We start from the raw sequence: 25,738 nt of genomic DNA on the forward strand, positions 1-25,738 counted from the left end.
GAGTGTTTACAGCACACAGGTATACCCAATGGTTGGATCAGACAGCTTCTCTGAACACAGAGCCAAGGGGTACGATGAGTTTTATACCATACATTTTAGCAGTGAGGCAGCACGACACCAGCAAGCAATAATTAGCATTCATCTGCAACTTCCCCAGCACAGATTAATAGTACTTGTTCAGAAGGAAAACAATCAGAACTTTTCTAGCACAGCCACCTGTAACTCGACATAAACACAGCCTCACTTCTCAGGCACATCCTAGGCCCTGGTAAGATACTCGCCTTCATTAGCATGGAACGTGCTGAGGCCACGCTATTGACTTTCGACTCATCTAACATGCTCAGAGGCCCACTAGCAAGGAAATTGCACCAATAATGAACCTAAGCCAAGTATTATGGACCTCTAGGCCCTTCTAAAACTACAGGTGACTTGGTTACAGGCCTGGGTCCAATACACCACCTCACCTCATTTGTGGGGGCATCCAGAGGAGGATCTCTGAAGACTAAGGTCTGGGTAAGTATAAACTGAGTTATACATGATCTAACACTGAGTTGTGGTCCAGACACTGCGACTGCCCCCCATTCACATTTCACTTCAACCATAAGCTCACTAGAGGGCCTTAGGCAAACCACTTAATTTTACAGCTGTGCACAAACAGCCTCTCAAAATTCTTCAGCCTGTTTGTGGGCAGAGGAATTGGGGGGACAATTTCACCAAATTTCTCCTACGGGAGGAGAAATTCTTCAACAGTTTCTCACAGATACGGCTCACTATCGGCAGGGGTAACACAGCTTCTTTCTTTTTTCCCCTAAGGGTTTTTGGTTTACTCCACTGCTCCTGCAAGTGGCAACAGCATTAAGTATGTTGAGGTTTCCACTTTTCCTAGGCAGAATGTTGAATTTCTTTTGGTGTTTGAGCTTACCTAATCACTGCGAGGTGGCTGAGGGTGCTGTGTGTGTTTCTCTATTACACATTGTTCCATTGCTCTGCCGCCTCCCAGGCCACCTGCCATTCCAGAAGTGAAAAAGCCCCATGGGAGGAATTACCTCATGATGTCTTCCTCGTGATGGTTTTAACTAACGTGTGGGAAGCTGAGGAGGCTACAGGCTGCCACAGAGGTTATTGTGCAATGAAAGACAGGACAATCATGCACACTCCATGGCCACCTAATAAGTAAAGAAAGGACAACCACCCCAAACCCAACCCATGAGAATTTCTCAAAAATTTATTTTCCTTTGACTTTCTTTTCAAAGGCAATTTCTTTTCTATCAAATTGAATGAGAATGGTTGAAAAAAAATGTGGGACACATTTTCAGCACAGCACTATTTAATTTCATGTTTCCTCCACCCCACACAAAATCTACACTAGGAGAACAATTCTAACCTACTTCATAGGGTTCTTGTAAGGATTTCTGAAATGTACTTGAAATATGCTGTGTGAATGCTAATAATAATTATTACTTTTCAACAAATGGAAAATGCATTTATTACAGCTTTGTAAATAAGCCCACAAAAAGTTACTATCCGGCAAAAGAAAATTACAAGCATACAGGGGGCTGGCAGAGAAAGAAAGGAGAGCTCCACGCCTCGTGAGACAACCTGCTGCATTCTATGCTGGGGGAGGAGGAGGGGGCTTCCCTCCTCTAGCAGCCCGCTTGGTTTCCATGCTGGGTGCAGAGGAAGGACAGGACACTCCATCCCTCCTCCACCATCTTGCTAGCTCACCTGCATGAAAATCCTGGTCACCTATGGCGGCCAGGCTAGTGCTTAAATACAAGGCTGTGTTTATTAGCACATTTACAGGATGCTCAAATCCCAACTGCCTCTTTATTAACCACTGGACGCTGTCACTTTAATGGTTTATTTAATCTAATTAACATTACTCAACAAGTGGTTTTCTTCTTAACGTAATTATGCAATATGATCTAGCATTATGTCAACATTTCTTGGATACCCGAGTGGCCACAGCACGTTGTGTCCAATCGTGTCATTCCACCAACAGGAGGGAACTGCTGGTGGAAGTGATTTCCTCCCTTGCCTGCATCTCCCAAATCTCCAGAAGGCTGGGGGACCCTCCAGAGCAGATCTGGGGCTCATGTTGGGGGGTCACGGGGGGAGGAGAGGGTGTGGAAGTCCCATTGTGCGAGTAGACATCTGCTTGCAGGAGGGTTGGATCCAACCTACCGTGGCCTTCTCTACCTTATATTTAGAAGGAAAAATATAGAGAGGAACCTTCTATGCATGCACAGCTGGAATTGTGCTTGCGTGGCATACTCATTAGAGTATTGGACTGGGAATAAAGAGATCTGGGTTCTAGTCTCCACTTGGCCATGAAGTTCACTGGGTGACTTTGGACCAGTCACTGACTCTCAGCTTAACCTACCTCATAGGGTTGTTGTGAGGATAAAATGGAGAGGAGCAGGATCATGTAAGCCTCCTTGGATTCCTTGCAACAGGAAAAACAGTGGGATATAAATGTAATAATAAATAAATATAACAATCTCCATTAAAAAGTATCATATTTTAGTTCGTACTGCTACACAGCAGCTCCAACTGTACTGCTTGATTTATGGTTGCTACTCCAGACACTGGAACGTAGCTTAGTGGTAGATCATGTCCTTTAAATGGAAGAGGTCCTGGGTCCAACCTCTGGCATCTCCAGTTGAAAGGATTAGGTAGCAAATGATGGGAAAGTCCTTGCTTGAGATGCTCCAGTCAGAGAAGAAAATACCAGGCTAGATAGACAAACAGTCTGACCTGGTTTAAGGCCGCTTCTGATGCGATAAAAGCTTATGTAGGCAATGACTTTCTCCTAGGCTTTCCCTTTTCCAATACAGCAGTGTCAGTTCCATCCCACCAGTAGTAGTAATATCTCAATAGGAAGTAATGATGTAGGATTATTATTGCATTTATATCCCGCCTTTTTTCCCCTTGCAAGGAACCCAAGATGGTTCACACGGTCCTCCTCTCCATTTTATCCTCACAACAACCCTGTGAGGTAGGTTAGGCTGAGAGTCAACGACTAGCCCAAAGTCTCCAAGTGAGCTTCATGGCCAAGTGGTGACTAGAACTCGGATCTCTCAAGTCCCGGTCCAGCACTTGAACCACTACACCACACTGGCTATCAATATAAGTATGGGTGTTCTTAAATATGAGCCAGGGGTCTTTGTAGGCCTCCCCAGTATCCTCATTCAGACCACTCAACCATTCCAGATCAAATTAGCCATCTTCCATTTGAAGTAGCCTCTTCAGTCTTTTGTTAGCAAAATTATTTAACCCTTTCAGGGCCCGATTAACACCCAGTAGCCCTTGTTCCTCTGGCCAGTGGCAGAAGGTCCCTCTTTCCCACCCCTGTTCTTGCAGTGTTACGCAACAGTTCTTTTTGGCTGGGAGAGGGAAAAGAAAAGGTGGGCTTCAGCAGTTTTGTGGACACGAATTACATTTCAAAGTGAGCTCACGCAGTACTTTAGCTGTCCGTGAAAGCAGCTTGGAGCAACGACCTTCGATGAGGGCTCCCATGGAAGAATGTCATGTGCAAACAGGGCGATCGATGGGCCAAGTCCCTGGCAGTTCCTGTGACTATGGCTGCTTGCAGACAAGGCTGTTACGGCAGCTGGGCAAAGTCGGGGCAATGAGAGGTCAGGGCGATTTGCGCAGTGTCCGTGATCGCCCAGGTCACACATGACATTTGTCGGCTTGTGTGCGTGCCAGAGGACTGCCAGGGCCGTCCGCCACATGCAAACTAGACATTGCGTGAACCCAGACCTGAGGTTACCATAATCCCCGATTTAGGAGACTGTGTTGGCCAGGTTGACTGGGGATGACGGAACTGCAGCCGAACACATCTGGAGAGTGCCAGTTGGATGAGGCTGATATAAGAGGTTAACGAGGAAGGCCTTACTATTTTAGGACTACACAAACAGCGAAAGTAGCTGTGTTGGCCAAAAGAAAAGTGCTGAAATCCATATTAGTGTAATACCTTTATTAGGCTGACTCAAAGGTCATAAAACACTGTGCAGACTTTAGGACTAGCTGTCTTCTTCTTTTCTTAATACAACTAATTTTATCCTTTCTTTGTTTTAAAGGATATGCTATCTGCTGGAAAGGAAGTATTTCTACGTCGGCTTGCAAAAAGAAGGCCAGGGTAGCATAAATGCTTCTGTCTTTTCCACAGTGCAAGGATTAATTATGTCTGGCAGGTAGATTCAGGGCTGACCACAGAAAGGACTCCTACCCACAATGCACAGTCCCTTTATGGAATGGATAGAATGTGTTGATGGCCACCAGCTTAGATGGTTTAAAAAGGGGATTAGACAAATTCATGGAGAATCAGCCTCATCAATGGTTATTACTAGTGATGGACTTGTATCCAAGTGTTGCAGCAGGTTAGGCTGAGAGCCAGTGACTGGCTGAAAGTCACCTGGTGAGCTTCATGGCCTGAGTGGGGACTAGAACCCGAATCTCCAAAGTCCTAGTCCAACACTCTGGCCACTACACCACACTGGCTTTTAAAAGGGGATTACACAAATTCATGAACCAGGCTATCAATGACTACTAGTCATAATGGCTATATACAGCCTCCACGTTCAGCGACAGTATACCTCCAACTTCCTAGTCACTGGGGAAGAGCAGCAAGAGACGGCTTCTACTGCCCTCATGTCCTGCTTGTGGGCTTCTCAAGGGCATCTCATGGGCCACTGTGGGAATCAGAAGACTGCTGGACTAAATGAACTTCTGGTCCTATCCAGCATTGCTCTTTGTATGTTAGAAGGTAGCTTTTTACTGATGGGGGAATTTTTTTGATCTTAAGGAGGAGAGGGTGCATAACACATGTTTCACAGTGGGGGAAAACAATTTAGAATGAGGGAGAGAAGATGCAAAGGACCCTGACATGGCAAGGCATTCGTATTATTCACTGACACTGGGCCCAATCCAGTGCTCAACTCTCCTGCTGAAGTCAATGGTATTCCAATCTTTGGCTAAACTGGGCCATATAGCTTAAGCCAGCCTTGGCCAACCTGGTGCCCTCCAGATGTTTTGGACTTCAACTCCCATCAGCCCCAGCCAGCATGACCAATGGCCAGCAATACTGTACTTCTGGAGGACACCAGGTTTATTTATTTACGATATTTATATACCGTTAAAAATAATAAAGGCCCTAAGTAGGATTTAGGTTGTGGGGAGTACTGGCTTAAACTTTCTATTCCTGCCTTTTCAATCCAGAAGAGACAGGGGCTGGCTTGCCTGTTCCTTTTTAAGCAATCCAAGCCCTTTAAGCAGGCAAAAGAAAAACAGTACACAAAAGCTCCCAATGAAAATACTGCCAATAAGATAATAGCCTGATGTGACTTTATTAGCGGAAAAGAAAAACCTAGTCAAGCTATCCATGGTAAAACAGAACTCCAAGAGGCAAAACATGCCAGACACAGGCACTGTCCTAAGAGTTGTTCCCTCTTCAGCCACCCTTATAATTACTTAGCAAAAAGAAAAAAGAGAAAGAAAAAAATTCCCACAAAGAACATTAGCATGCAGCCGCTGTAGAAGCAGCAGCACAGGGCCTCTGTGATATAATGGGAGTCCAAGTTAAGATGCAAAGGATGTACAAATAGATAAAGACAGGGTGGCTTTCACTTGGGAGAACACATTGTAAAGTAAGAGGGAGTGAAGGGGTCTGACAAAAGCAGATAACATTCCCAAAACCATTAACTTAATGCTCCAAGTCCCCAGCCTCTTTAACAGACTAACGGCGCAATCCTACGCATGTTTAGACAGACAAAGGTCCTACAACTTCCAGCATTCCCCAGCCAGCATAGGATAGCTGGCTGGGGAATGCTGGGAGTTGTAGGACTTTTGTCTGCCTAAACATGCGTAGGATTGTGCCCTAATTTTATTTTTAAAGCAACTGCCTTGCCTGCCAAGGGAAGGGGCTGTTTGGGAAAGATCTGAAGGATAAGTCTCAGTTTGTTCCCTTGTGTCAAGAATGTGTATACACTTGCTAGTCCCTTTCTTGCGGTTTCCAGGTGCACACATTGCCTATCGCTTGAAAACCTGCAAGAACTGATTCTGTTACAATGCATCAGATTTGAGGAGACATCGAAGTTCTGCCTGTGGTTTTGATCAGCAACGGCTCATCTCTGCACATCACTGGATGCCGCAATCAAGCAATGAATAATGCATGCCTATTAACCAGACCCCTCTTCATTCGGATCCACAGGTGGGGAGGTTTCAGGGGCTAAAACTAAAATGAGCCAGATCAGGGAACAGAAATTCGACTCCAGGTGCTGTCAGCAGGAAGTCATTAACAATATGTGTTTTTCTGTGTTCTGTATATGAAGCTGTCTTCTATGGAGTTGGACCATTGGCCTGGCTAGTCCAGTCTACTTTGACATGCAATGGCTCTCCAGGGTCTTAGATAGAGGTCCCACTCCGCATCACCTGCTACCACCCATAAGAGCCTGCCCAGGTTTTAAGATCTTCGGGGCAAGCCCTTCCCTTAGTCCCACCACCACTGGAGGCATGTTTGGTGGGGATGCAAGCTAGGGCCTTCTCGGTGGCTGCTCCCAGGCTCTGGAACTCACTGCCAAGGGAAGCAAGGCTGGCTGGTTCTCTCTTTTTTGTCCTTCCACCAGCATGCAAACATGTTTTTATTTAGGCAGAATTTTGGCATATAAACTGGTTTGTTGCTAAAGGGGTTTTTAACCACTGGGTGCTGTTCATTCCCTTTCATTGCTGTCATTTCATTGTGTGTGTGTGTTTCAATTCATTTTAAAATTATTGTTTTTACCTGCTTTGATTTTAATCAAGATTTGGTTTTTAAGTTGTATTTTACTGTTGTTGGCCTTGAGTGCCATTTTGGCAGAATGGCAGGGTGTGAATTGTGGGTTTCAGTCAAAATCAGTCAGAACTCTAAAGGAGTTCTGGTTCTTTTAGAGCTCTGGCTAGTTCTGACTAAAACCCAGAGTGGATTCACCACCCCACTGACATTGGAGCCACCAGCCTCCACTGGTTCAGTGTATTAGAGAAACAAACAAAGGAAATGAAGAGTAGATGCAACTCTAATTCTGTGCCCTAGACTGATCTTTGCTTAAATGAGTAGAATAATAGGAATTCTGTAGCTGCCCTTCCCCCATCTCATGAAGCAGGAGATATTTATATGGGTTTTAATGTTTTAAAGATGCAAGGATGTTGGGAGGGCCGCATAGTTTTAAGTTCAAAGTTGATTAAAAGGCCTTTTCCAATAGATTTGCCGTTTTCCCTTTTGTTGCACTTGTCCACATCTTCCCTCGGCTACGAACTGACTAGTTGACCTAGGCAAGCTATTTCAGAACTGGGGAAGGTGGCGGGGGGGGAGAAAATTACTGGACAAAATGCCCGCCCATGTTAAAAAAAAAAAATACAGAAAGCTAGCAAGTTAGGAAGTCCTATCTTAGCTTTGTCCCTGAGGAAGTAGGGATTAACAGAAGGAATACATCACATGCTGCCTCTGCGTGTTTGAGTCAGCTCTGACACGTCCTTCTAGGCACTGATACCGAACAGAGAAAACACACCCACAAGCAAACCGTTAGGCCTTCCTTATCTTTAGGCCTATGTACAAGGGAGGAACCTCACAACTGTTGGGTAGAGCAGATGGCACTTTCACTGCGGAGCTGCACAAGGGGGGGGGGAGAACCCAGATAAATGGGATCCTCTTCAACGCACCCCCCTCTCAACATCTCCTTCAATAGAGGATTTTAAGAGGAGCTTGGATGGCCACCCATCAGAGATGCTGTTGCAGTGGTTTTCTTGCATTGGTAGGGGGTTAGGCTAGAAGATATCTGAGGTCCCTTCAAACGCATTGATCTCCATCATGCCCTGCTTGGAAGCTTCACCAGGTACCTCTGACTAGCTGCTGCAGACAGAGAACTACATTAGCAGACCTCATTAATTAATTATTAATTCAGTAGAGAACCACATTAGCAGACCTTGGGCTTAATTCAGTAAGGCAATTCTTACGTTCTTAAAATACCACTTCAGCCCATTACATTGGCTGGCCCCAAGAAGAATCTCCGCTCCTTAAGAACGTAAGAACCGCCCTGCTGGATCAGACCAAAGGCTTATCTGCTCCAGCACTCTGTTCCCACTGTTGCCAACCAGGTGCTTTTGGGAAGCCCACAAGAAGGACGTGAGTGCAACAGCGCCCTCCCACTCATGTTCCCCAGCAACTAGTATTGAGAGGCACACTGTTTATCGCCTTCTCCTTCATGAATATGTCTAAACCCCTTTTAAGGCTGCTCAGGTTGGTGGCCATCACTATCAGTAGAAAAATATTCCCAAAAACTGAAGCCTCAACTGACAACCATTGATGGATCCACACAACCATGCTATAAAGACAGCACTGGTTATATGAAGAATGCTTCAAGTAGCGACTCACTTCCGTTCTGGGTGGGAGCTACCATACAACAAGATAAAGGATCACCCAAATCCAATTTTATAGCAGTGGTGGGGAAAGCGTGGCCCTCCAAATGTTGCTGGACTGTAACTCCCATCAGCCCTTGCCAGCATAGCCTATGGTGAAGGATGATGGGGGGTGCAGCCCAACATCTCCTGGAAGACCACATGTTCCCCATCCCTGCTTTACAGTAAAGAATCCATGACAGCATGGGGGCTTGAGACCAGACCTCCCAAATTCAAATCTAAACTACCCTGGTTTTCCATATGCCCTTCCAAAGCACATTCTACTCTTCATTCTCCTTTCAAACAAGCTGTCCAATAAGACTAGTTGTGGGTGGATTGTGCCTTGCACTTTTCGAAAAATACAGATTGTTGTACAATTTTTTCTGCTAAAAAAACGCCTCACACAGAACAAAAAGCTGAACAAGAATAATAAAGGCCTCAAATACCGGAGTGAGGAGACACTTCATCCAGCAACTTCACCATGCCTTCTCCCTGAGCTGCAGTCCATTTCTTAATGGGAGATCCTCCACCAATCTGACTGTACTGTTCCTGGATTTTCGGAGTGCGCCACTTCGCAATGAACGGTGCCAGCTTACTGAAACACAGAGAGGCACCTGTTAGCAAAAGCAACAGAGCTTGACCTTCTGCCACCTTAAAAACAAGAGCAAGCAATTCGGCAGGACATCTGGTAGCCAAAGGACATGCACCAGGACATGCACCAGTTCCTTACTTCTGGACTGGAAGCTTCATCAGGTCTCTATCGAGGAAAAGTCTAAGCAGGAAATCATGGACGTCTCCCAGGTTCTCTGGACCTCCCATGTTTAACATCAAGATCCCTGTTTTAGGTTTCCTATTGGAAGGGGGGGGGGGAGGAGAGAGAGAGAGGGAGAGAGAGAATGAATGTAAGTTTGTGTGCTTTAATACACTGTATACAATATCCTGTAAATAAAACAAAGGCTTCTGCCTTCCAGTTTACAAAACTTTGCTTCCTAGTTGCCTGAAAGCCAGGTGCTAGGTGAGTGGCTATTAGAGCTGTGCAGAAATGGCCTCTCAAAATTCTCCAGCCTATTTGCAGGCAGAGAAATTGGGGGGACAATTTCACCAAATTTCTCCTAGGGGAGGAGAAATTCTCCAATAGTTTCTCGCAGATATGGCTCACTATCGGCAGGGGCTGTAGCACAGGTTCTTTCTTTTTTCCTAATGGTTTTTGCTTTACTGAACTGCTTCTGTAGGTGGCAACAGCATCAACTGTTTTGAGGCTTCTGCTTCTTTGAGGCATAATGCTGAATTTCTTTTGGTGGTATTTTTGAGCTTACCTAATCACTGTGAGGTGGCCAAGGGTACTGTGTGTGTTTCTCTATTACACATCTTCCCATTGCTCTGCAGCCTCCCAGGCCACCTGCACTTTCTGAACCGATAAAGCCCCATGTTATTCTGTTAAGACATAATGTTTCACATTGCTCCTTTTATTTTGCAAAAGCAAGTGTGAGCTTTGATGTTTACTGAAAGATGCATGGACGTCTAAGGTGCTTATGACCATTACACATTTCACCTCCCATCCTTCTCTTGCTATAAAGTGGTCATACCTTGTTGTCCAGCCACAGGCCATTGGAAATAATGTATCATTTATTTATTTGTTCATTTCATTTCTATACCATCCAATACTTGAAGCTCTCCAGGCAGTTCACAAAAATGAAAACCAAAGAGCACACCATAAAACAATATAAAATATATAAAACATTAAAACCACAGTATAACAATACAACCAGAATAAACCATGAAAGGGTGGCACGTTTTCATATAAAATATACGCTCAAATCCACTAATGAATTTGCAGGGCATGATCTAAAGCAGGGGTGGAGAACATATGGCCCTCTAGACTGCTACTCCCATGAGCCCCAGCCAGCAAGGCCAATGGTGAGGGATGATGGGAGTTGTACTCCAATAAGATCTGGAGGGCCACACCCCACCCCTGGTCTAAAGGCAGGGGATACAGCTTCCTAGCCTCAATAGGAGACCATCTCAGAACCCACAGGCAGCTGGTGGGCCATTGTGTGAACAGAATGCTGGACTTCGCTCTTTTTATGTTCCTATGAACCCCATGTATGCCACCTTGAATTCCATGAAAGAAGAAAAGCAGGGTATAAATGTATGAAAGAAAAGAAGTACCACCACACATACCCTGCAATCAGCTAAGGATATTAGTTAAATTATTATTCTGTTTTATTGTGGACTGTATTTCAGACTTAATTGTTGTTTTAATGAAAACTTCCACCCTGTAATACGTTAATGAAAGATACATACATACATACATAAATACCACTTCTTACAGCTAAATGGAACCTTCATATATGGAGGCAGTATCATTCCCTCTATTTCCAATGTCCGGAGGTAGGTGCTATTGTTTATGCAGCCAAAACAGCACTACCCATGCACAAGAGGGAGGTATCAACAGGCTCAGGGAAACCCCAAGGCTTGCAAAAAGACATACATTCTTTAGAGTGCAATCCTATGCATGTTTAGACAGAAAAAAGTCCTGCAACACCCAGCATTCCCCAGTGAGCTATAGCGAGCTGGGGAATGCTGGGAGTTGACGGATTTTTTTTCTATCTAAACATGCATAGGATTGCACCGTTAGGGGGAAAAAATTAAAGTGGGGTGGGAAAACTCTGCCAAGAACTAATGAGCATGCTCAGGGGGTACAGAATGCTGGGTGACTGTTGGAGGGGGAAGAAGTGGAAAAGTGGGGGGGGAATGGAGAGATCTGTCCTTCTTCCACAAGACCACTCATTTGCCTGCATGGAATTCCTGGTCACCTATGGAGACCAAACAAGTTGTATAAGACCAAACTAAACCCATATATACACCATTCCTGCATAGCTGAACATCAGCAGAGATGTTTCCTACCTCTTTTCAGGTTGAATCTGAGGTTTTGTTGTTTTGGCCTGTACAGCTGCTGCTGCTGTTGACTGACATCTCCACTGCAGCTGGACTCTCACTTGACTGCAGCAATTGCTTTTTGCAACTAAATGGAGCAAGGAAAACACAGTTAACACACAGTTAATGTATTACCTGCCAAGGAATTTTACTTGGTTTTAAAAAATGAATATTTTCTTCCTAGGGAAAAAAAAAAGTGTTTTTTTCTGGTGGAACTCACTGGAACTGAGTCCCGGCATCTTTTCTTCTATTTTATGTGTGTGTGTGTCCACTATAATATACATATGTTTGCCCGCTATTTTAATGCTCTCCATTACAATTTAATCGCCATCTACTCCCAAGGAACCGTAATCCAAGAGTTCCAATACCTTTTCCTCCAGAAATAAAGCACTGGAAAAAACACGCCAGAAGCTGCCTTATATAGAGTTAGATCATTGGTCAGTCTACTGCAGTACTTCTTGAACCCAGCCGTCCCTAACCTAGCATCCTCCAGATGTGCTGAACTACAACTCCCATCTCCTCCAGACAGCTATGCTGGAGCGTGCTGAGTTTGGGTAGACTGGCCTAACCAATAAGCCGTGCATGTGGATTTCTGAATCAAGCACAGGACCAGAAAGGAGGTGGAATGGGGCACATTTTAGCCCAGTCTAAACACACAACAGAATAAGGTGAAAATGCTGTGGTGGCATGGACGGTGCCATTTCATATGAGAGATCCCACTTGAAAAAAGAATTCTCTATTCAAAACAAATCTAAACTTTAAATACACCGACTGCCAGGGACTGACACATACAAAACATGTTTTCTTCTATGGAGCTATGACATTTCTCTAGAGAACCTACATACACACTTACAGAATTTCAGTGAAAATCAGAACATAACACAAGAGAAAATCACATTCCTAATTTATGTTTGAAATGAGAAGTTGGCATTCCATATTTTATATGCCAACTCCCTGACAAGGAGCTTGCAATTTTGTGCTTTCTATATACTCAACAGTTAAAACAGTAGTGCAAGCAGTTCATTTCCACTTGTTAAGCCAGCGGCATTAACCCACACAGCTTGTTTTGTGCATTAACTGTTTGTTGTATTGTTCCTGGAAAGTTTACAACATCTGGGAATGGTGTGTGTGGGAGAGATTGTAATCAGATCCATGCAACCTGCAATTTTATCATCTTATATGGCAGGGATACATCATGCATGCAAAACATGCATCAATGCCGTGAGATGGACTACTGATGCCAATTAAAAAAAAACCTTCAAGGTCTTCAAAAGTTGAACAACTGGGGAGGAGGGGCAGCTAAGATGCTCCTCAGCCAGGACACATTTGGTCTAGGACTAACCCCGTAACAATCCACAGTATATCTTTATCTCCTAAAAGCGGGCCCTTTTACCCTTCTCTAACAGGCCATTCCATTCCCCCTCAGCTCCAATTTTCTATTTTTTCTTTTCCAACTGCCCCTTAGGGGTTTTCTCCCCTCTTCGTTTAAAGTTTTTTCATACTTCTGCAAACCCTGAGCATACAGATACCGTTTTTGGCTAGACTCCTGTCGGCACTGACTACCTGAGTTTGCTATTAGAGGGAGCGATGATATCCCAAGGGGCAAAGACACACGCACACAACCCTTAAAAAGCCCACCAGTCTTGTGGCCTAGTTTTCTGGCTAAGAGACATCTCAGCAAAAAAGCTGGTGGCATCACAAACTGCTCCCTGCTATTTGCAGTTTCTAACCCCCCTGCACGTGTAAACTCCTCTCCTGACGCCGTTGCACGCCGGATGCAAGTTCCCCCGAGCGGTGCTAAGCTCTTCGTGCAAGCTCCCGTCCCCAACTGACGCTCTGGGCAACAAGATCCCGGCAGCAACACCTGGCGATCTCTTTTCGCACCCAAACCAGTTGCACGCTCCTTAACCCCCAGCCGGGAGGTCTACTTTGCACACGCTCTGCGGATCCCAGGCGGGCGGGGAGAACGGACAAACAAACAATCCCCTTCTTCGCTTGCCCAGGAGCCTGGAAAGCGTGCTTTTAAAAAACAGTAGTGATTCTCCGACGCAGTCCTTAGAAGCCCCCAGACTCATCCCGGGTAAAGCCGTGCAGAACCGTGAACGGCGGCTTTAGTGGCTCTTTCTTTGCTGTTGGTTTTTTAAACGACGCCGTTCGCCAGAAGCCCCTTCTGTAACAGAAGCCAAGCGGAGCTCTCTGCAAAATGGGGTTTGCGTAACGCCGGGTCTCCCTCGCCGACCCCCCCCCTCCTCCCGCAAGGCACCCCACGGAAGAGCAGCCCCACACCTCCGCCCGCGCGCGCGCACCAACTGCCCGTGCGCTGGCGAAAGCGAGCATTCGCTACCGGGGCTGAGGGGCCCCCGGCGACCCCTCCGAGGCAGCTAGCAACCCCAGCTGTAGAAAGGACTCACGCACGCCCCTTCCCCATTCCCATGCGTTGGACTGCGGGGGGGGGGGAGGGTTATCTTAGCAACACAACAAATAAAAATAAACTGGCCCTGCGGCAAACCCTTCTAAAAAAAGAAAATGCAGCTGATGGACTTACGTGGCTGCAAGGCTCGATTGCCAGCTCGGAAGGCGGCGGCGGCGGCAGCCATGTTTGTGTTAACTAAATACACCCCCTTGCTCTGCAGGAACCAGAGCAGCGGAGCTCCTTTCCCAAGTTAACCGGGCCGTTTAGTTGCATCCCTTCCCACGCTCGGTGGCTCCCCGCCCCCCGGGCTTTTCTTTTTTTTAAATCCCTCCCGGGATCTCTCGGCGCTTGGCGCGCGCGTTTGCTCGCCTTGGCTACGACGAGCGAAAGGGGCGGAGCGGGACGAGGAAAGGCCCGGAGCCGAAGCTGAAAAGGCGGCGCAGGAGCCGCCTCCTTCTCGCCCTCGCCGTCGTCGGAAAAGAGAGGAGGAGGAGGAGGAGGGGGAGGAGTCCCGCGCTGAGGCAGTGACTCGGGGAGAGTGACTCAGCGCTTCTGGGGACGGGGCACGTCAGCATCTTTTCTTACGAAACATCACAGCAAAGCACGGCGCAAAATCAAATCCACAGTCGGGCCATCAGAGCGACGTCACAACAAAGCAAGGCGCAAAATCAAATCCACAATGGGGCCATCAGATCGATGTCACAACAAAGCAAGGAGCAAAATCAAATCGGGCCATCAAATCGACGTCACAACAAAGCAAGGCGCAAAATAAAATCCACAATCGGGCCATCAGATCGACGTCACAACAAAGCACAGAGCAAAATCAAATCGGGCCATCAGAGCGACGTCACAAAAATGCAAGGAGCAAAATAAAATCCACAATCGGGCCATCAGATCGATGTCACAACAAAGCAAGGAGCAAAATCAAATCCACAATCGGGCCATCAGATTGACGTCACAACAAAGCAAGGCGCAAAATCAAATCCACAATCGGGCCATCAGATCGACGTCACAACAAAGCAAGGCGCAAAATCAAATCCACAATGGGGCCATCAGATCGACGTCACAACAAAGCAAGGCGCAAAATCAAATCCACAGTCGGGCCATCAGATCGACGTCACAACAAAGCAAGGAGCAAAATCAAATCGGGCCATCAAATCGACATCACAACAAAGCAAGGCGCAAAATCAAATCCACAATGGGGCCATCAAATCGACGTCACAACAAAGCAAGGCGCAAAATAAAATCCACAATCGGGCCATCAGATCGATGTCACAACAAAGCACGGAGCAAAATCAAATCCACAATCGGGCCATCAGATTGACGTCACAACAAAGCAAGGCGCAAAATCAAATCCACAATCGGGCCATCAGATCGACGTCACAACAAAGCAAGGCGCAAAATCAAATCCACAATGGGGCCATCAGATCGACGTCACAACAAAGCAAGGCGCAAAATCAAATCCACAGTCGGGCCATCAGATCGACGTCACAACAAAGCAAGGAGCAAAATCAAATCGGGCCATCAAATCGACATCACAACAAAGCAAGGCGCAAAATCAAATCCACAATGGGGCCATCAAATCGACGTCACAACAAAGCAAGGCGCAAAATAAAATCCACAATCGGGCCATCAGATCGATGTCACAACAAAGCACGGAGCAAAATCAAATCGGGCCATCAAATCGACGTCACAAAAATGCAAGGAGCAAAATAAAATCCACAATTGGGCCATCAGATCGATGTCACAACAAAGCAAGGAGCAAAATCAAATCGGGCCATCAGATCGACGTCACAACAAAGCAAGAAGCAAAATCAAATCCACAATCGGGCCATCAGATCGACGTCACAACAAAGCAAGGCGCAAAATCAAATCCACAATGGGGACATCAGATCGACGTCACAACAAAGCAAGGCGCAAAATCAAATCCACAGTCGGGCCATCAGATCGACGTCACAACAAAGCAAGGCGCAAAATCAAATCGGGCCATCAAATCGACATCACAACAAAGCAAGGCGCAAAATCAAATCCACAATGGGGCCATCAAATCGACGTCACAACAAAGCAAGGCGCAAAATAAAATCCACAATCGGGCCATCAGATCGATGTCACAACAAAGCAAGGAGCAAAATCAAATCGGGCCATCAAATCGACGTCACAAAAAAGCAAGGAGCAAAATAAAATCCACAATCGGGCCATCAGATCGACGTCACAACAAAGCAAGGAGCAAAATCAAATCGGGCCATCAAATCGACGTCACAAAAATGCAAGGAGCAAAATAAAATCCACAATCGGGCCATCAGATCGATGTCACAACAAAGCAAGGAGCAAAATCAAATCGGGCCATCAGATCGACGTCACAACAAATCAAGGCGCAAAATCAAATCCACAATCGGGCCATCAGAGCGACGTCACAACAAAGCAAGGCGCAAAATCAAATCCACAATGGGGACATCAAATCGACGTCACAACAAAGCAAGGCGCAAAATCAAATCCACAGTCGGGCCATCAGAGCGACGTCACAACAAAGCAAGGCGCAAAATCAAATCCACAGTCGGGCCATCAGAGCGACGTCACAACAAAGCAAGGCGCAAAATCAAATCCACAGGCGGGCCATCAGAGCGACGTCACAACAAAGCAAGGCGCAAAATCAAATCCACAGGCGGGCCATCAGAGCGACGTCACAACAAAGCAAGGCGCAAAATCAAATCCACAGTCGGGCCATCAGAGCGACGTCACAAGAAAGCAAGGCGCAAAATCAAATCCACAGTCAGGCCATCAGATCGACGTCACAACAAAGCAAGGCGCAAAATCAAATCCACAATCAGGCCATCAGATCGACGTCACAACAAAGCAAGGAGCAAAATCAAATCGGGCCATCAGATCGAGGTCACAACAAAGCAAGGCGCAAAATCAAATCCACAATGGGGCCATCAAATCGACGTCACAACAAAGCAAGTCACAAAATCAAATCCACAATCGGGCCATCAGATCGATGTCACAAAAAAGCACGGAGCAAAATCAAATCGGGCCATCAAATCGACGTCACAAAAAAGCAAGGAGCAAAATAAAATCCACAATCGGGCCATCAGATCGACGTCACAACAAAGCACGGAGCAAAATCAAATCGGGCCATCAAATCGACGTCACAAAAATGCAAGGAGCAAAATAAAATCCACAATCGGGCCATCAGATCGATGTCACAACAAAGCAAGGAGCAAAATCAAATCGGGCCATCAAATCGACATCACAACAAAGCAAGGCGCAAAATCAAATCCACAATGGGGCCATCAAATCGACGTCACAACAAAGCAAGGCGCAAAATAAAATCCACAATCGGGCCATCAGATCGATGTCACAACAAAGCACGGAGCAAAATCAAATCGGGCCATCAAATCGACGTCACAAAAATGCAAGGAGCAAAATAAAATCCACAATCGGGCCATCAGATCGATGTCACAACAAAGCAAGGAGCAAAATCAAATCGGGCCATCAGATCGACGTCACAACAAAGCAAGGCGCAAAATCAAATCCACAATCGGGCCATCAGATCGACGTCACAACAAAGCAAGGCGCAAAATCAAATCCACAATGGGGACATCAGATCGACGTCACAACAAAGCAAGGCGCAAAATCAAATCCACAGTCGGGCCATCAGATCGACGTCACAACAAAGCAAGGCGCAAAATCAAATCGGGCCATCAAATCGACATCACAACAAAGCAAGGCGCAAAATCAAATCCACAATGGGGCCATCAAATCGACGTCACAACAAAGCAAGGCGCAAAATAAAATCCACAATCGGGCCATCAGATCGATGTCACAACAAAGCAAGGAGCAAAATCAAATCGGGCCATCAAATCGACGTCACAAAAAAGCAAGGAGCAAAATAAAATCCACAATCGGGCCATCAGATCGACGTCACAACAAAGCAAGGAGCAAAATCAAATCGGGCCATCAAATCGACGTCACAAAAATGCAAGGAGCAAAATAAAATCCACAATCGGGCCATCAGATCGATGTCACAACAAAGCAAGGAGCAAAATCAAATCGGGCCATCAGATCGACGTCACAACAAAGCAAGGCGCAAAATCAAATCCACAATCGGGCCATCAGAGCGACGTCACAACAAAGCAAGGCGCAAAATCAAATCCACAGTCGGGCCATCAGAGCGACGTCACAACAAAGCAAGGCGCAAAATCAAATCCACAGTCGGGCCATCAGAGCGACGTCACAACAAAGCAAGGCGCAAAATCAAATCCACAGTCGGGCCATCAGAGCGACGTCACAACAAAGCAAGGCGCAAAATCAAATCCACAGGCGGGCCATCAGAGCGACATCACAACAAAGCAAGGCGCAAAATCAAATCCACAGTCGGGCCATCAGAGCGACGTCACAAGAAAGCAAGGCGCAAAATCAAATCCACAGTCAGGCCATCAGATCGACGTCACAACAAAGCAAGGCGCAAAATCAAATCCACAATCAGGCCATCAGATCGACGTCACAACAAAGCAAGGAGCAAAATCAAATCGGGCCATCAGATCGAGGTCACAACAAAGCAAGGCGCAAAATCAAATCCACAATGGGGCCATCAAATCGACGTCACAACAAAGCAAGTCACAAAATCAAATCCACAATCGGGCCATCAGATCGATGTCACAAAAAAGCACGGAGCAAAATCAAATCGGGCCATCAAATCGACGACACAAAAAAGCAAGGAGCAAAATAAAATCCACAATCGGGCCATCAGATCGACGTCACAACAAAGCACGGAGCAAAATCAAATCGGGCCATCAAATCGACGTCACAAAAATGCAAGGAGCAAAATAAAATCCACAATCGGGCCATCAGATCAATGTCACAACAAAGCAAGGAGCAAAATCAAATCGGGCCATCAGATCGACGTCACAACAAAGCAAGGCGCAAAATCAAATCCACAATCGGGCCATCAGATCGACGTCACAACAAAGCAAGGCGCAAAATCAAATCCACAATGGGGACATCAAATCGACGTCACAACAAAGCAAGGCGCAAAATCAAATCCACAATGGGGCCATCAGATCGACGTCACAACAAAGCAAGGCGCAAAATCAAATACACAGTCGGGCCATCAGAGCGACGTCACAACAAAGCAAGGCGCAAAATCAAATCCACAGTCGGGCCATCAGAGCGACGTCACAACAAAGCAAGGCGCAAAATCAAATCCACAGTCGGGCCATCAGAGCGACGTCACAACAAAGCAAGGCGCAAAATCAAATCCACAGTCCGGCCATCAGATCGACGTCACAACAAAGCAAGGCGCAAAATCAAATCCACAATCGGGCCATCAGATCGACGTCACAACAAAGCAAGGAGCAAAATCAAATCGGGCCATCAGATCGACGTCACAACAAAGCAAGGCGCAAAATCAAATCCACAATGGGGCCATCAAATCGACGTCACAACAAAGCAAGGCGCAAAATAAAATCCACAATCGGGCCATCAGATCGATGTCACAACAAAGCAAGGAGCAAAATCAAATCGGGCCATCAAATCGACGTAACAAAAAAGCAAGGAGCAAAATAAAATCCACAATCGGGCCATCAGATCGACGTCACAACAAAGCACGGAGCAAAATCAAATCGGGCCATCAAATCGACGTCACAAAAATGAAAGGAGCAAAATAAAATCCACAATCGGGCCATCAGATCGATGTCACAACAAAGCAAGGAGCAAAATCAAATCGGGCCATCAGATCGACGTCACAACAAACCAAGGCGCAAAATCAAATCCACAATCGGGCCATCAGATCGACGTCACAACAAAGCAAGGCGCAAAATCAAATCCACAATGGGGCCATCAGATCGACGTCACAACAAAGCAAGGCGCAAAATAAAATCCACAATGGGGCCATCAGATCGACGTCACAACAAAGCAAGGTGCAAAATCAAATCCACAATCGGGCCATCAGATCGGCGTCACAACAAAGCAAGGTGCAAAATAAAATCCACAATCGGGCCATCAGATCGACGTCGCAACAAAGCAAGGCGCAAAATCAAATCCACAATGGGGCCATCAAATCGACGTCACAACAAAGCAAGGCGCAAAATGAAATCCACAATCGGGCCATCAGATAGATGTCACAACAAAGCAAGGCGCAAAATCAAATCGGGCCATCAAATCGATGTCACAAAAAAGCAAGGAGCAAAATAAAATCCACAATGGGGACATCAAATCGACGTCACAACAAAGCAAGGCGCAAAATCAAATCCACAATCGGGCCATCAAATCGACGTCACAACAAAGCAAGGTGCAAAATCAAATCCACAATCGGGCCATCAAATCGACGTCACAACAAAGCAAGGCGCAAAATCAAATCCACAGTCAGGCCATCAAATCGAGGTCACAACAAAGCAAGGCGCAAAATCAAATCCACAATGGGGACATCAAATTGACGTCACAGCAAAGCAAGGCGCAAAATCAAATCCACAATGGGGACATCAAATCGACGTCACAACAAAGCAAGGCGCAAAATCAAATCCACAATGGGGACATCAAATCGACGTCACAGCAAAGCAAGGCGCAAAATCAAATCCACAATGGGGCCGTCAGATCGACGTCACAACAAAGCAAGGCGCAAAATCAAATCCACAATCGGGCCATCAAATCGACGTCACAAGGCAAGGCGCAAAATCAATTCAGGCCATCAAATTGACGTCACAACAAAGCAAGGAGCAAAATAAAATCCACAATCGGGCCATCAAATCGACGTCACAACAAAGCAAGGCGCAAAATAAAATCCACAATGGGGCCATCAAATCGACGTCACAACAAAGCAAGGCGCAAAATCAAATCTACAATCGGGCCATCAAATCGACGTCACAACAAAGCAAGGCGCAAAATCAAATCCACAATCGGCCCATCAAATCGATGTCACAACAAAGCAAGGCACAAAATAAAATCCACAATCGGGCCGTAAGATCAACGTCACAAAAAACTAAGCAGCAAAATAAAATAAAATTCAGGGTTGGGCCATGAAATGAACAGCACAAAAAAGGAGCATGATTTACAAAAACCACAATGAAATCACAGCAAATGTCACAAAAAGTAATGAGCCACATTTTTTAAAAATGCCACAATCATGCAGTACAAACACAGTAATAAAATATTACAGGAGTGGGGAACCTCTTTCAGACGGGGCCAAATTCAGTTTTGAAGAAGCTGTTGGGCGCTGCATCCCAATGGTGGGTGGACAAGACGAACTGGGGAACCCACTAAATGATCAAGGGTTGTGGGAATGGGCGTGGCCATATAGGGTGTCCCCGCAGGCCAGGTTTAGACTGCAGGCTTGAGGTTGAAAACTGCTGCTTTATTAGGACCAACCAGAGCACCCCAAAAGTGGTGAGCAAGCTTTCGAGTTCTCCAGGGCTCTTAATCAGGCTGGATAGTCCATTTCTATTTTTTAAAATTTAATTTGTACTATTTTAAAACTGCTGTTGTTTGTTTTACAGAGTGGAGATGGGACGAATGATGGAGAAGTCTGCATGATTTTATTGTGACATGGAAGGTGCTTCCAGATGATGCTTTTTAGTTTGCAATTGCCTTGTCTCATTCTCAGAATTTTAGTAGTTTTTAATTGTCATCGTCTTCCATTCATGATCCTCCCATGTTTTCTGCCTTTTTTTCTTACCAGGTGCTTTCAGTCTGAGCTTTTATCCCACCATCGCCCTGCCTCATTCCTGGAATTTTATCAGATTCTGGTCCAGCTTTTGTCCTCTTCCATTTGTAGCCTTCCCATGTTTTCCCACTGCTTCTTCCACCTTTTTCATTACTGCGGAAAATTTGTTATTGGAAAAAAATGGAATTGCTTCACAATGTCTTTTGATTGTGCTAGGATTGTTCGTGTCTTGGCTTTGGATTGTTCGTGTCTTTGGATGTTCATGCTAAGAGTCCTCTGTCGGGCTTCTAGCACTAACAGTGGGAAACACGGTGGGAATGTTGGGTGTTGTAGGGTTTTTCTCTGTCTAAACATGCATAGGGTTGCTCCCATAGTGTCATATTGCTTGTTTATTATGTATTGGATTTTATTGTTATCTGGCTTGGCCATTATTTATGGAAAGATGGGGTATAAATGTAACAAATCAAATCTTCAGTTTGTAAGTCAAGATGGGAGTATATAATGAGGTTCGGTGCGGTTTATTCCCCTGGTAAGTAAAGAGGAGTAATATTGGTGCGATGGAGACATCTTGACTTTGGAATGCCCTCCCAAAGGAGATACGAATGGTGCTGGCTTTTTCCTTTCAGTGCCAAATTAAAATATTTCTTTTTGCCCAAGTATTTTAACATTTGAATATTTTAGAATTTTAAATTTTAATTTATTTTTAAACTGGATTGTTGTTGTTTTGGCTTGCTGGTTGAAGAGTAGCTATTTTAGTCTTTTAGAGAGCAATCCTGTAGCCCCTAGACAGTGTCTGAGGGGCCATAGGATAATTTGGATTCCCAGATCCAAGGTCAGAGACAGCGATCCAACCTCGAAGTCGGGAATCTGCACGCTCTGCCTCCTCCCCAAACAACCTGGCGTGCTTTCTAATGACAGATTTAGCTCCATGTGTACTTTGCCCCTGAGATGGCTTTTAAAAGAAGAAATTCATAGAGTCGATCAATGGCTATTACTTAGCCATGGAACCTCCATGTTCAGAAGCAGTCTTGCTCTTTAGATCAGATGCTGGGGACATGTAACCAGGGAGAACTGTTAGCTTTATGCCACGTTTGTAGGATTCCTGGAGAATCTGGCTGCACACTTTTGGAGACAGGATCCTAGAGTAGATAAGGTCTGATCCCGTAGTGCTGTTTTTATACATTCAATACATAGCATTTAAAATGTATAGATATCAAAGTTATTGGTTCACTGCTTCATTTAAATCAAGTTACTTTCTTAAAGAACAAAATTCTGTGATGGCTTCTGGCTGACCATTCCTTTGTTGGCGGGCTTGCTGGTTAGTAGTCCAGAATGGTCCTAAGGACAGCCCTGCTGGATCAGACCAAGGATCCATCTAGTCCAGCATTCTGTTCTCACAGTGGCCAACCAGCTGCCTGGGAAAGCGCACAAGTAGGACATGAGTGCAACACCGCCCTCCCACCCATGTTCCCCAGCAACTGGTATACAGAGGTCTGTTGATGTTTCAACTGGAGAAGGTCTCCCGAAAGCTGGGAATCACTGTGTTTTTGAATGAGATACCTGTGAGATTTTGGAGATGACGCCACTCTAGGTGAGGGGAATGGGGCAGATGTTTGTGAGAGTAACAACAGTGTATAATTTTGAAGATACAGAGCCAGAGAGCAGGTTGTGAGTTGGCTGTGCTCCATCTTGGGGTTTAGGGTCTTCCTCTGATGATTTATATGCTGTTTTTCAAATAAAATTACCCAGAGCGGCATGGTCCTATCTTTGTAGGGTTTCCATGGTAAGCATAAATTGGTGTTTAGGGGGAAAAAGGTAATTCAAAGCAGTGGCCAGATTTTGTGTTGTCAGACCAGGCATGAAGCCAGTTTGAAAAAGTGGGTTTTTCTGTGGAGGTCGGGAATGTTACGTGCCTCACAATTCCAGTTGCTCAGTTCATATATTTTTCAGTTTATCAGCCCAGCGCTGCAGGCAGCCAGTTTTTCCCAGATGCTACAAGAGCACACGTGGTGAGGGCTTTAGGCCACAGGGTCTGTACTAATCAATCTTGTCATGTCAGCGTTGGGAGAGACACTGTATAAGAAGATATTTGTATCCCAGGGTATTAAGCAAAGGTAAATACAGTGATTGCATCAGGTCAGTAAACACACCATCCCCTACAGTTCTGTTGTGCCCACCAACCGGAAACACTAACTACTAACGCATAGGCTGGTGTGTCTTTTTGAAGGGTGATACAATAACCTTTGTTTCAGGTCGTTACAGAGCACAACCCTGCCACGAGGCAAAGTGAAGTGTTTGCCTCAGGTGACACAGGGAAGTTCTGCTGCACAAGCCCTGGCCAAATTAAGCAGGAACGGAGTACTTCACCTGCCATTCGATGAGAATTCTATAGAATGTCTGACTGGATGGTTCCTCATGATAGAGAGAAACCGAGTGTCTGCATGTATAGAGAGGACACCAAAATGTCTTCATCCAGTCCTAGATAGCCATAGACAGAGGGAGGGAAACCAGGGGCCCAGTCACATTAGATCCTAACATGATTTTTAATAATTAAACCAGACATGTTGTGTCTAACCAGCAGACCAGCCTGTCTGTATTGGGCGGGGGGGGGGGGGAGGATATAAAAGGAGGACAGGTTGGGGGAATCGCCCAGTTTGTAAGAACCAGGCCTTCTGTGCTTTTGCATGGATGAACTATTCATTGATTTTATGCCTGTGTACAACCGCTCCTACGGCCAAACCAGCCTACTCTGTAGACAAGCCAAATTGTTTATCTTGTTATGAGTTGGGGGTTGGTCTCAATGTTCTTTAAGGGACCCGTTACAGCCTAGTACTGAAGATTGCGAAGAGATTCGGGATCCCTTCCAACTACATAATCCTTTAAGAATGGGCTCAAGTGACAGGAAGCCAGATTCCGGCTGAACATCAGGACAAACTTCCTGACTGTTAGAGCAATACGACAATGGAACCAATTACCTAGGGAGGTGGGGGGCTCTCCCACACTGGAGGCGTTCAAGATGAGGCTGGACAGCCACCTGTCAGGGATGCTTTGACTTGGATTCCTCCAATGAGCAGGGGGTTGGACTCAATGGTCTTATAGGCCCCTTCCAACCCTACTATTCTATGATTCTATGAATGGGTGCCTTGAGGAAATACCTCTTCAAGGACAGCTGATATCTGGTCGCATTCTGGTGACAAGTTTCAGTGGGAGCTAGGATGGCCCAAGAAGGCACAAATGATGGACAGAGATGATTCATCTTTCTTCCCCTACTAGACCATGGAAGAGGCCAAGAGAGGTCTGTGTGTGTAGCAGGAAGCAGTTCATGCTGGAACTGGATCTGAAAAGGAGGGAGAGAAGTAACAGCTCTCTCCAGGCGATCCTATGGCACTGTGGGTTCCCCTGTACATCTGGGGCCAGATGGGAGACCACCTGGGACCCTGCTACACCTCCTTGAGTTCCCATGATGGAAGAAAGGCAGGATATAAGTGTACTAAACTAGTCGACTTCAGTTCTTGCCATGCACATTTCCACTTTTAGGTCTAGAGCCTCAAATGCTTTGGCAGGCATCTAATACTGGCATCAGAGTATATAAGAATGAACAGACCACTGCATTACAGCTTATGTCTTGGTGTAAGACATAGTTCAATTGGTGTTCGCTGTTGTCTTCTGCCTCTTTGAAGCATCTGAGTTCTTAGAAATGGCTCCACTCTCTGTTAATCGGTGGAATGCCCTGGTTTTCTCTGTGTTGCAAGTCCTTTTGCTTCCTTAACTATTAGTTTTCTAATATGGGTGGATGCAAAAACCTGTTTCCATCTTTAAAGAAGTAAGACTGCTTCCATTGCAACAGGCTTTGCGAAAACCTGTGATGGAGCCTTTTGAAAACCAGTCTGGTTAGCATTCAGTTCCCACCGCCCACCTGCTGTCTGCCACTGACTTTCAAAAAACGCAGGCAGATGACTACTGCTTCAAAAATAGCTAAAGCATACTGCTCTGGATGACCCAAACAGTTGTCAGTCTGAGTGCAGCTCTGAGGTGACTTTCATTGCTCATAAGCAACACTAGGCCAACCAGATTTCACAATGGCACCAAACGTAGAGTAGCAACACCATATAATCCTTTTGTTTCCAATCCAGATAGACTGGAATGCAAGTTAGGAATATAAATCTATGTACCACTTTGATGTTTAGCTCTGGCACTTTTTGAGCCTTTTTGTTTAGCCTTTTTGTTTAACTGTTGTTCTAGCAAGAGTTAATGCAGTTCAGGCAGCTGAGCCCTTCTGTGGGGTTAGGCTAGAGATT

The 25,738-nt window shown here is 45.7% G+C and overlaps 2 protein-coding genes across 7 annotated transcripts in view; one reads left to right on the plus strand and one right to left on the minus strand.

Annotated features, from left to right (window-relative positions):
- Positions 1-14,175, minus strand: part of FECH (ferrochelatase) — a 38,418-nt gene extending 24,243 nt beyond the window's left edge. For all 6 annotated transcript variants that reach the window (XR_014787514.1, XM_084832969.1, XM_084832968.1 and 3 more), the window contains exons 1-4: positions 13,916-14,175; positions 11,341-11,458; positions 9,164-9,283; positions 8,880-9,028 (exon numbers count right to left, since the gene is read on the minus strand). Coding sequence is in view for 5 of the 6 variants with exons in the window: in XM_084832969.1 (XP_084689095.1) it covers positions 8,880-9,028; positions 9,164-9,283; positions 11,341-11,458; positions 13,916-13,967 (439 nt within the window). In the remaining variant the exon portion in view is untranslated. The remainder of the gene's footprint in view (positions 1-8,879; positions 9,029-9,163; positions 9,284-11,340; positions 11,459-13,915) is intronic.
- Positions 14,176-14,343: 168 nt separating this feature from the next.
- LOC146351979 (uncharacterized) lies at positions 14,344-20,400 on the plus strand. Its single transcript, XM_084832966.1, has 2 exons — positions 14,344-19,701; positions 19,965-20,400. Exon 1 carries the CDS (start codon positions 17,803-17,805, stop codon positions 19,447-19,449), a length of 1,647 nt encoding a protein of 548 aa, XP_084689092.1. The 5' UTR covers positions 14,344-17,802; the 3' UTR covers positions 19,450-19,701; positions 19,965-20,400.
- Positions 20,401-25,738: the final 5,338 nt, after the last annotated feature.

Source organism: Heloderma suspectum, chromosome 2 (assembly GCF_057233095.1).
Source record: "Heloderma suspectum isolate Gila_16-S chromosome 2, 16-S_ref, whole genome shotgun sequence".
Lineage (NCBI taxonomy): Eukaryota > Metazoa > Chordata > Lepidosauria > Squamata > Helodermatidae > Heloderma > Heloderma suspectum.

Bases quoted from the DNA above. Each gene is read 5' to 3' on its own strand.
- LOC146351979 (XM_084832966.1), top strand. From the start codon at position 17,803: ATGTCACAACAAAGCAAGGAGCAAAATCAAATCGGGCCATCAGATCGA.